The following is a 12309-nucleotide window of genomic DNA, read 5'->3' on the forward strand; positions in this document are numbered from 1 at the left end:
CCGACTCATGATGGCCAGGTGGGTCCTTAACCTGCATAGACCGACTCAAGATGGCCAGGTGGGTCTTTAACCTGCATAGACCTACTCATGATGGCCAGGTGGGTCCTTAACCTACATAGACCAACTCATGATGGCCAGGTGGGTCCTTAACCTGCATAGACTGACTCATGATGGCCAGGTGGGTCCTTAACCTGCATAGACCGACTCATGATGGCCAGGTGGGTCCTTAACCTTTGTAAACATATAATGTCATAAGGTGACTTTTTCCTTCACGATTCATTAGAATGAACACTTCATTCTGTAGTGGTGACACAGGGATGAATTGCAGAGCCATAAAGCCATATATTCCTCTCAGTAACTCCTTGTGCTCTGCACCAATCAAAAGGCCAGCAATGAGTCACTCCTTTTTACCTGAGCCCTATGACCCCCACTTCTTTTGACCAGGGCCCATAGGAATCAGGTTAAAAGTAGTGCACAACATAGGGAATAGGGTGTCATTCCTGGTCAAAAGTAGTGCACTTACATAGGGAATAGGGTGCCATTCCTGGTTGAAAGTAGTGCACTACATGGTGTCTTAAATGGCACCCTATTCCCTATCTCATCATGGTGGTCAATAAACCCAGAGAGAGTCTCCTGTCTGTGTGTGATGCTCTCTAACCCAGAGAGAGTCTGCTGTCTGTGTGTAATGCTCTCTAACCCAGAGAGAGTATCCTGTCTGTGTGTAATGCTCTCTAACCCAGAGAGAGTCTCCTGTCTGTGTGTGATGCTCTCTAACCCAGAGAGAGTCTCCTGTCTGTGTGTAATGCTCTCTAACCCAGAGAGTCTCCTGTCTGTGTGTGATGCTCTCTAACCCAGAGAGAGTCTCCTGTCTGTGTGTGATGCTCTCTAACCCAGAGAGAGTCTCCTGTCTGTGTGTGATGCTCTCTAACCCAGAGAGTCTCCTGTCTGTGTGTGATGCTCTCTAACCCAGAGACTACGGTCCGAACAGGCTCAGGACCCTGTCATTGTTGCTAAGCTCATTCAGTGGGTGTTAGGACTTATGGGGATGCGCCCCAATAATCTTTCCGAAGTGTGCACTCGTTCACTACTCCCAACAAATGTAAAAGCATTAGATTGGTGTAGGCATGGGCTGGAGGTAGTTTCCATGTACCAGTCATTTCCTTTTGTAATCCATGAAGGCAAGTGAAACAGCTGCACACTTGGGGAGAAAGGCGAGAGGATAGGGACAACCATGGTGAGTGAGAACAGAAAATAGTCACGACACACAGGTTTGATGGACAGGAGAGTGGCCATTCTATTCTTGAAAGATCTGGGGTGTATTCACAAGGAACCAAATGGAAGCAAACGGGATGAAATGGGACCTGAACTTGACCTAAAAGAAACACAATTTTTTTTTTGTTGCAACAAGTTTTACGTTGCACTTTTTTTCTCCTATGTTTTGCAGGAATGAATACACCCCACGTAAGTTACAAAAACAGCCCTTCTCAGACACAGATGCTGCGTTTGTAATCACGTAGGAGGTGGGAATTTGTAAAATACCAGTTGGATGAATTCAAGTGCTTTGAACTCGTTGTGAAACGCTGATTAGCTATTGGCCAACAAGCTGTGTAAACCATAAACAAACAAAAATGCTATCCTGCTTTTAACAAATTTATAATGTTAAAAAAAATGAAGATCGTTTTGTTGCATTTAACTGCCAAAAAAATGATGTATCAAGGTCATTTTCTTAGTAGGTGACAGAGTTTCCCACTACGATAGAGGAGTTTCCCACTATGATAGAGTTTCCCACTAGTAATTACCTGTTGGAGGGCCGTATAAGTAGATTTTTCCAAGTCGTATGTGATAAATTCCCGCTTGGTTACGAACACAACAAGTACCATCGGCTGCATGAAGGCAGATACTTTTTGTGTACCAACATTATCTATTTATGAGGTTAACCTGCCCTCTAGTGGTGCCGCAGCCGACACGTTCTCACGTTCTGGGTAACTGTACATTAGAATGAATTCTCTCCCCCTCTTGGACATGCATGGTACTGTATCTCCGTGTCAACAACAACAAAAGTAGGATAACAGTAGCCTGGGTACCTTCTTGTGACAAGAAGTGGCAAGATGGCACAAACTGACTGGTACCCAGGCTAATGATTATGCATTTAAAGAACTGGAAACCGATCATTATACCAACAACGTACTTTAACTTGAATGCAAAATCCAAGCAGATTTTTTGTGTTTATTAATATTTACATAAAAATCACAAAGAAAAAAACTAAACATTATTTTGGGGCTCGACCATGCAAAACAACAAATAATGTTCCTGAAAATGCTTTACGTGAACACTTTTTTAAAAACAGCTATTCAGTGAAATATACACATTTTGCAATTTGTTGTCCGGGATTTATTGAAGGACAATAAAATGTGAGATGTGCAAGAAACAGTTGAAGTTGTGACAGTGTACAGGTAAGACCTGGGCCCATATTCATAACGCGTCTCACATCCCCCAGGTCATTATGATCTAGGATCAGGTCCCCCAGGTCATTATGATCTAGGATCAGGTCCCCCTGGTCCATGTAATGTTATTCATTATGATCTAGGATCAGGTCCCCCAGGTCATTATGTTCTAGGATCAGGTTCCCCAGGTCATTATGATCTAGGATCAAGTCCCCCAGGTCATTATGATCTAGGATCAGGTCCCCCTGGTCCATGTAATGTTATTCATTATGATCTAGGATCAGGTCCCCCTGGTCATTATGATCTAGAATCAGGTCCCCCAGGTCATTATGATGTAGGATCAGGTCCCCCAGGTCATTATGATCTAGGATCAGGTCCCCCAGGTCCATGTAATGTTATTCATTATAATCTAAGATCAGGTCCCCCAGGTCATTATGATCTAGGATCAGGTCCCCCAAGTCCATGTAATGTTATTCATTATGATCTAGGATCAGGTCCCCCAGGTCATTATGATCTAGGATCAGGTCCGCCAGGTCCATGTAATGTTATTCATTATGATCTAGGATCAGGTCCATGTAATGTTATTCATTATGATCTAGGATCAGGTCCATGTAATGTTATTCATTATGATCTAGGATCAGGTCCCCCAGGTCCATGTAATGTTATTCATTATGATCTAGGATCAACACTCCTACTCTGAGACTCTTTATGAATATGGGCACAGACTTCTGATAATGTACAGTTGAGGCCTCTAACAGGCTTGTGTCCGTTCCAGGTCGGTTGTTGAAGGCCTCCAGGTCTTTCATCTCAGGCTCCTTGGTGTGACTCTTGTCAGTCTGACACTCGTGACAGAAACATCCGGGGTAAACATCAACAAAGTAGAGTTGTTTACCACATTCTTGTCTCCCCTCTCTCTCTCCTCAGTCTCCCACGGAGGGAAGGAGGACAGTGCGGAGACAGACGTGATTCTTTGTGTCCTCTGCATGCCAAGCCCAATATCGCCTCTGCCTCTTTCGCTCCTCTCCTCCATTCCACCAAACTCTTCATCTTCCTCCTCTTCTCCCCAGCCACCAGAGTTCCTCTTCCTCCTTTTCTCTCCGGCCACCAGAGTTCCTCTTCCTCTTCCACCTCTTCTCTCCGGCCACCAGGTTTAATGTAATCAGGTGATGAGTTGTGGCTCCCAGACCTGACTGGCCAGTTGGGGCCAACACTGAGTGATGGCAGGAGGGCCAACAGAAAGCTGACTGTCAAGACACAGACCACTAACCATGTGCTGCAGGGTCGGCCCTTTCTGCTTCCACTTCTACAGGAGGGGTAGAAAGATGGGGAGGGAGGGGGGAGGGAGGGAAAGAAGAGAAAGAGGTAGGGGAGGAGAGAGAGAGACGGGGGGATAGATAGATAGATAGATAGATAGATAGATAGATAGATAGATAGATAGATAGATAGATAGATAGATAGATAGATAGATAGATAGATAGATAGATAGATAGATAGATAGATAGATAGATAGATAGATATGGCTTTAGATAGGATCTCAACATTAACATGAATGACATATGGCTTTAGAAAGGGAATCACATTTCTATCCAAACTAGGATTTGTGTGTTATTATAGAATGATACTGTAGCTGTGAGGCTAACCTCAGACCAGACCAGCATCCCAAATGCCAGCCTATTCCCTATATAGTACACTACTGTTGACCAGAGCTCAGTATTTAACCTTTATTTAACTAGGCAAGTCAGTTAAGAACAAATTCTTATTTACAATGACGGCCTACCCCGGGAAAACCCAGACGACGCTGCTCCAATTGTGCACCACCTGAATGGGACTCCCAATCACGGCCAGTTGTGATACAGCCTGGATTCGAACCAGGGTGTCTGTAGTGACGCCTCTAGCACTGAGATGCAGTGCCTTAGACCCCTGCCCCACTTGGGAGACAGTATAATGGGAAGGCTGACGGGGCCGTAGGGAGAGGAGAGGCTGGTCCACGTCCCATATACACCTGTCTGTCTGTCTCTGTCTATCTCACCTGTCAATCTGTCTCACCTGTCTGTCTATCTCACCTGTCTGTCTGTCTATCTCACCTGTCTGTCAATTTGTCTCACCTGTCTGTCAATCTGTCAATTTGTCTCACCTGTCTGTCTATCTCACCTGTCTGTCTGTCAATTTGTCTCACCTGTCTGTCTACCTGTCAATCTGTCTCACCTGTCTGTCTATCTCACCTGTCGGGGCTCTTTCATGTTGCAGGGTTCCATCTTGACCTTTGACCCGGCAGTGAAAGCTGTGATGGCCAGACAGATGTCCTGCTGGCGGAGAAGAGGCTCCACCAGCTGCCATCTCTGTACAAGACAGACAGAGAGAGAGAGACAGAGAGAGAGAGAGACAGACAGACAGAGAGAGATACAGACAGACAGACAGACAGACAGACAGACAGACAGACAGACAGACAGACAGACAGACAGACAGACAGACAGACAGACAGACAGACAGACAGACAGACAGACAGAGATGGGGTTAGTAGTGACTGACAGATAACAACAGTCAGCATCTCAAAGCAACGGGGCAGGAGGCTAAATCACTCATGCTGTTCCTTGAACATACAGGAGAAATAACACACACAAGCACCCCCCAAATTATTATTATTATTACTACTACACACACTAACACTCCCATAACCACTAGCTCTCCCTAGTGGTGGGTGATGGTACTGACCTGTCACTAGTGGTGGGTGATGGTACTGACCTGTCCCTAGTGGTGGGTGATGGTACTGACATGTCCCTAGTGGTGGGTGATGGTACTGACCTGTCCCTAGTGGTGGGTGATGGTACTGACCTGTCCCTAGTGGTGGGTGATGGTACTGACCTGTGACTGTGGCCTCATCGCTCCAGAGCCTCTACTACACTCTGCTAGGCCCAGGCTGTCTGAACCAAGGCTCTCCAGACACAACCCTCCCTGTTTCAACACACTGGTCACTGCATCCCGCTCCGGGATCCTGGGAGACACAAGAGGTGAGATGAGAGAGGTAAGAGAGAGGTAATAGAGTATGATGAGAGAGACGTGAGAAAGAGATGAGAGAGGTAAGAGAGACGTGAGAGAGAATGATGAGAGAGAGGTGAGAGGGAAAGAGCGAAAGGGAGAGAGAAAGGGAGAGAGAGATGAGAGAGGTGATAGAAGAGAGACGTGAGAGAGAACGATGAGAGAGAGAGGTGAGAGAGCAAAAGGGAGAGAGAAAGGGAGATGGGGGAGGGAGGAAAAGGGAGAGAGAGACAGAAAGAGAGAGAGACAGAGCTTTACAATTGAATTGCTGGTTATTGAATACATGTATATTTATAAACCTCTTGCTGTTTTTACTGTGAGAGCTTGGGTGAGTAAGATTGCAAATATTTTCATTAGACATGGTAAAATAAACGCTTAAAAAAAGAGAGACACGGGGTAAGGAAGAGAGAGAGAGAGGAACAGGAGGTAGGAAGAGAGAGAGACAGGAACAGGAGGTAATGAAGAGAGAGAGACAGGAACAGGAGGTAATGAAGAGAGAGAGAGAGGAACAGGAGGTAATGGAGAAAGAGGAACAGGAGGTAATGGAGAGAGAGGAACGGGAGGTAATGAAGAGAGAGAGAGAGGAACAGGAGGTAGGAAAAGAGAGAGGAACAGGAGGTAATGAAGAGAGAGAGGAACAGGAGGTAGGAAGAGAGAGAGGGACAGGAGGTAATGGAGAGAGAGGAACAGGAGGTAATGGAGAGAGAGGAACGGGAGGTAATGGAGAGAGAGGAACGGGAGGTAATGGAGAGAGAGAGGTAATGAAGAGAGAGGAACAGGAGGTAATGGAGAGGGAGAGAGAGAGAGACAGGAGGTAATGGAGAGAGAGAGAGAGGAACAGGAGGTAATGGAGAGAGAGAGAGGAACAGGAGGTAATGGAGAGAGAGAGAGAGGAACAGGAGGTAATGGAGAGAGAGAGAGGAACAGGAGGTAATGAAGAGAGAGAGAGATGAACAGGAGGTAATTGAGAGAGAGAAACAGGAGGTAATGGAGAGAGAGGAACAGGAGGTAATGGAGAGAGAGGAACAGGAGGTAGGAAGAGAGCGAGAGAGGAACAGGAGGTAATGAAGAGAGAGAGGAACAGGAGGTAGGAAGAGAGAGAGGAGCAGGAGTTAATGGAGAGAGAGGAACAGGAGGTAATGGAGAGAGAGGAACGGGAGGTAATGAAGAGAGAGAGGAACGGGAGGTAATGGAGAGAGAGGTAATGAAGAGAGAGGAACAGGAGGTAATGAGAGAGAGAGAGAGAGAGACAGGAGGTAATGGAGAGGGAGAGAGAGGAACAGGAGGTAATGGAGAGAGAGAGAGAGGAACAGGAGGTAATGGAGAGAGAGAGAGGAACAGGAGGTAATGGAGAGAGAGAGAGGAACAGGAGGTAATGGAGAGAGAGAGAGGAACAGGAGGTAATGGAGAGAGAGAGAGGAACAGGAGGTAATGAAGAGAGAGAGAGATGAACAGGAGGTAATTGAGAGAGAGAAACAGGAGGTAATGGAGAGAGAGGTACAGGAGGTAATGGAGAGAGAGGAACGGGAGGTAATGAAGAGAGAGGAACAGGAGGTAGGAAGAGAGCGAGAGAGGAACAGGAGGTAATGAAGAGAGAGAGGTAATGAAGAGAGAGGCACAGGAGGTAGGAAGAGAGAGAGGAACAGGAGGTAATGAAGAGAGAGAGGAACAGGAAGTAATGGAGAGAGAGAGGAACATGAGGTAATGGAGAGAGGAACAGGAGGTAGGAAGAGAGAGAGAGAGGAACAGGAGGTAATGAAGATAGAGAGAGGGGACAGGAGGTAGGAAGAGAGAGGGGAACAGGAGGTAATGGAGAGAGAGAAACAGGAGGTAGGAAGAGAGAGAGGAACAGGAGATAATGGAGAGAGAGAGGAACAGGAGATAATGGAGAGAGAGAGAGAGAGGAACAGGAGGTAATGGCAAGAGAGAGAGAAACAGGAGGTAATGGAGAGAGAGGAACAGGCGGTAATGGAGAGAGAGAGGAACAGGAGGTAATGAAGAGAGAGAGGAACAGGAGGTAATGGAGAGAGAGGAACAGGAGGTAATGGAGAGAGAGAGGAACAGGAGGTAATGGAGAGAGAGAGGAACAGGAGGTAATGAAGAGAGAGAGAGAGGTACATGAGGTAATGTAGAGAGAGAGGTAATGAAGAGAGAGAAACAGGAGGTAGGAAGAGAGAGAGGAACAGGAGGTAATGAAGAGAGAGAGGAACAGGAAGTAATGGAGAGAGAGAGGGACAGGAGGTAATGGAGAGAGGAACAGGAGGTAGGAAGAGAGAGAAACAGGAGGTAATGAAGAGAGAGAGAGGAACAGAAGGTAGGAAGAGAGAGGGGAACAGGAGGTAATGGAGAGAGAGAAACAGGAGGTGATGGAGAGAGAGAGAGGAACAGGAGGTAATGAAGAGAGAGAGGTAATGAAGAGACAGGAACAGGAGGTAGGAAGAGAGAGAGGAACAGGAGATAATGGAGAGAGAGAGGAACAGGAGATAATGGAGAGAGAGAGGAACATGAGATAATGGAGAGAGAGAGAGAAACAGGAGGTAATGGAGAGAGAGGAACAGGAGGTAATGGAGAGAGAGAGGAACAGGAGGTAATGGAGAGAGAGAGGAACAGGAGGTAATGGAGAGAGAGGGACAGGAGGTAATGGAGAGAGGAACAGGAGGTAGGAAGAGAGAGAGAGGAACAGGAGGTAATGAAGAGAGAGAGAGGAACAGGAGGTAGGAAGAGAGAGAGAGGAACAGGAGGTAATGGAGAGAGAGGAACAGGAGGTAATGGAGAGAGAGAGGAACAGGAGATATTGGAGAGAGAGAGGAACAGGAGGTAATGGAGAGAGAGAAACAGAACAGGAGGTAATGAAGTGAGAGAGAGGAACAGGAGGTAATGAAGAGAGAGAGAGAGAGAGAGGAACAGGAGGTAATGAAGAGAGAGAGAGAGAGGAACAGGAGGTAGGAAGAGAGAGAGGAACAGAGGTTGACAGTACTGTAACAGAGTTGTTGACAGTACTGTAACAGAGTGGTTGAGTGGTTGACAGTACTGTAACAGAGTGGTTGAGTGGTTCAGAGGTTGACAGTACTGTAACAGAGTGGTTGAGTGGTTGACAGTACTGTAACAGAGTGGTTGAGTGGTTCAGAGGTTGACAGTACTGTAACAGAGTGGTTGAGTGGTTGACAGTACTGTAACAGAGTGGTTGAGTGGTTCAGAGGTTGACAGTACTGTAACAGAGTGGTTGAGTGGTTGACAATACTGTAACAGAGTGGTTGAGTGGTTATCCTGGAGACATCATAAAGTGGAACAGTAGAATGCAGGTGAACCCAGTTGATATATGGCATATTGATAATCGTCTCCCCTCTACTAGTGAGGTGGCTATACTGTTATACAGAACACCTGGGTGGTTAGCCCGTAGTAGATAGGCTGTGTCCCAAATCTCTCCTTTCTCCCGAAGTGTGCACTTGTTCACTTCCCTTCACAAAAGGAAATGACAGCTTGATGGAAACTCCCTCTAGCCAATGCCTACCCACCCATCACAATGCTTTAACATTTGTTGGGAGTAGTGAACGAGTGCACACTTCAGGAGTAAGGAGAGGTTATTGGGCCGCACCCAGAGACTCTCTCCTCTCACCTTAGCTCAGGGTAAACGTTCTCCATATACCAATGGAAGGACTTGCAGTTCAGCTTGTGTCGTAGAGTCAGCCGGTCTGCAATGCTACAGGAAGGAATGAGCATGGAGAGGGGGAAGGGGAGGGGAGGGGGGTAGAGGGAGAGGGAAGGGCGAGTTAAGGGAGAGGGAAGGGGGAGAGGGGAGAGGGAAGGGGGGAGAGGGGAGAGGGAAGGGGAGAGGGGGGAAAGGGAGGGGGAGAGGGGAAAGGGAGAGGGAGAGGGGAAAGGGAGGGGGAGAGGAGAGGGAAGGGGGAGCGGGGGAGGGGAAAGGGAGGGGAGAGGGAGAGGGGAAAGGGAGGGGGAGAGGAGAGGGAAGGAGGACAGGGAAGGGGGAGGGGAGAGGGAGGGGAAGAGGGAAGGGGCAGAGGAGGAGGAGAGAAGGGAAGGGAAGGGAAGAGGGAGAGGGGAGGGAAAGGGAGAGGGGGAGGTGAGAGGGAGAGGGGGAGGGGAAGAGAAAAATATGGCAGTTTTTCCATTTCCTGAAAAGGTTCTGTTTTGGAGCTGAGGTTTTCATCCAACAGCAAAGATATGAATAGTGTTGGTTAAAAGGTACCAGAGAGGACTAACCTGCCAAAGGCCTTGCCCTGGGCTGAGGGCCTTGCTGAGTAGTAGTACTGTTTATACTCATCCATCCACACCTCCGCTGCCCGACGCGTGTTCCTGACCCCCCCCCCCCCCCCCCCCCCACACACACACACACACACACACACACACACACACACACACACACACATGGTTAGGTAGGCTAATAACACAGTTCCATTGTGCATTCCTCTCTGTAATGACCCCAGACATTTCAGTTTTGTCGTAGCTCTGAACTATCTCACCTGATTGAGGATTAGTTGACTAGTTGAATCAGGTATGCTAGTTCTGGAATAGTTCAAATACATGTCCCCGAGAGGAGGTTCCCGAGAGGAGGTTTGAAATGGCTGGGAGTCCCAGAGAAGAGGTTTGAAACGGTTGGGAGTCCCAGAGAAGAGGTTTGAAACGGCTGGGAGTCCCAGAGAAGAGGTTTGAAACGGTTGGGAGTCCCAGAGAAGAGGTTTGAAACGGTTGGGAGTCCCAGAGAAGAGGTTTGAAACGGCTGGGAGTCCCAGAGAAGAGGATTGAAACGGCTGGGAGTCCCCGAGAAGAGGTTTGAAACGGCTGGGAGTCCCAGAGAAGAGGTTTGAAACGGCTGGGAGTCCCCAAGAAGGGGTTTGAAATGGCTAGGATTCCCCAAGAAGGGGTTTGGAATGGCTAGGATTCCCAAGAAGACTTTTGGAATGGCTAGGATTCCCGAGAAGACATTTGGAATGGCTAGGATTCCCGAGAAGACTTTTGGAATGGCTAGGATTCCCGAGAAGACATTTGGAATGGCTAGGATTCCCGAGAAGAGGTTTTAAAAAGGCAGGACAAGAGTGTGTGTGTGTGTGTGTGTGTGTGTGTGTGTGTGTGTGTGTGTGTGGTGTGTGTGTGTGTGTGTGTGTGTGTGTGTGTGTGTGTGTGTGTGTGTGTGTCAGTGTGTGTGCATCTCTAGAGTGGATATCAGAGCGACCCAGCCAAGCTCTCTTACTTGATGTATGTGAGAGCGTTGCCTTCTGGGAAGTCGTAGGGATGTCGCTTCCTGAAGACGTGTCCCACCCTGCTGCAGGGCAGAATCTCCAGACTCCCACCACACATCCACACCCTGAACGAAAGCTCTGGGAGGGAGATGCACGAGTTAAGGTAATATGTTAATATAGATATGTTTATATAGGGGACATTATACCTACACACATCCAGCCCACACACAAACAGAGTCTGGTCTTCAAACCAGAGCTAACAGTCTAATTTTCATAATCACAGTTAACCTGCTACAGAGCAGAATGCAGCAGACACATTTTGTCCAATCACATCAATCAATCACCAGCTGGTCCAATCACATCATCAATCACCAGCTGGTCAAGTCACATCATCAATCACCAGCTGATCCAATCACATCATCAATCACCAGCTGGTCCAGTCACATCATCAATCACCAGCTGGTCCAGTCACATCATCAATCACCAACTGGTCCAATCACATCATCAATCACCAGCTGGTCCAGTCACATCATCAATCACCAGCTGGTCCAGTCACATCATCAATCACCAGCTGGTCCAGTCACATCATCAATCACCAGCTGGTCCAATCACATCATCAATCACCAGCTGGTCCAATCACATCATCAATCACCAGCTGGTCCAGTCACATCATCAATCACCAGCTGGTCCAGTCACATCATCAATCACCAGCTGGTCCAATCACATCATCAATCACCAGCTGGTCCAGTCACATCATCAATCACCAGCTGGTCCAATCACATCAATCAATCACCAGCTGGTCCAATCACATCATCAATCACCAGCTGGTCCAATCACATCATCAATCACCAGCTGGTCCAATCACATTATCCAATCAGACAGGACAGAAACAGTCTCAGTGAATTAAACAGTCAAACTCACGCATGCACACGAACCCACAACGTCCCCCCCCCCCCCCCCCCTTCCCTCAGTACACTCACCAAAGTTCTCTCCTCCCCAGATGTCCATGTGAGTGTCGTATTGCCCCAGGTGGTTGAACCAGCTCTTGTCCATCACAAAGATCCCTCCTGCAATCACTGGAGTTCTATAGCAGAGAACACAGAGGACAGACAGTCTGATACACACAGGGGGAAGACTGGAGGAAGGCTCAGCGGGGCAGACTGTCTGATACACACAGGGGGAAGACTGGTGGAAGGCTCAGCGGGGCAGACTGTCTGATACACACAGGGGTAGGCTCAGCGGGGCAGACAGTCTGATACACACAGGGGTAGGCTCAGCGGGGCAGACAGTCTGATACACACAGGGGGAAGACTGGAGGAAGGCTCAGCGGGACAGACAGTCTGATACACACAGGGGTAGGCTCAGCGGGGCAGACAGTCTGATACACACAGGGGGAAGACTGGAGGAAGGCTCAGCGGGGCAGACTGTCTGATACACACAGGGGTAGGCTCAGCGGGGCAGACAGTCTGATACACACAGAGGGAGACTGGAGGAAGGCTCAGCGGGACAGACTGTCTGATGTAGAACAAACATGGCGGACTAAGGAATCACGTCATCTTTTCTCATGTCTATTTCGCAATATTTTTTATCAGCAACATTCCACAACTTTTACCTGAATGTGAAGAGATGGG

The 12309-nt window shown here is 48.0% G+C and overlaps 1 protein-coding gene across 1 annotated transcript in view; it reads right to left on the reverse strand.

Moving 5' to 3' along the window:
• Window positions 1–2185: 2185 nt before the first annotated feature.
• galnt16 (UDP-N-acetyl-alpha-D-galactosamine:polypeptide N-acetylgalactosaminyltransferase 16) overlaps window positions 2186–12309 on the reverse strand; it is a 397157-nt gene continuing 387033 nt past the window's right edge. The window contains exons 9-15 of the mRNA XM_045723766.2: window positions 11659–11762; window positions 10690–10816; window positions 9702–9794; window positions 9097–9180; window positions 5307–5436; window positions 4667–4783; window positions 2186–3747 (exon numbers count right to left, since the gene is read on the reverse strand). Coding sequence (XP_045579722.1) covers window positions 3604–3747; window positions 4667–4783; window positions 5307–5436; window positions 9097–9180; window positions 9702–9794; window positions 10690–10816; window positions 11659–11762 — 799 coding nt within the window. The 3' untranslated portion in view covers window positions 2186–3603. The remainder of the gene's footprint in view (window positions 3748–4666; window positions 4784–5306; window positions 5437–9096; window positions 9181–9701; window positions 9795–10689; window positions 10817–11658; window positions 11763–12309) is intronic.

The sequence above is a fragment of the Salmo salar genome, chromosome 09 (assembly GCF_965601325.2).
Source record: "Salmo salar chromosome 09, fSalSal1, whole genome shotgun sequence".
Classification (NCBI taxonomy): Eukaryota; Metazoa; Chordata; class Actinopteri; order Salmoniformes; family Salmonidae; genus Salmo; species Salmo salar.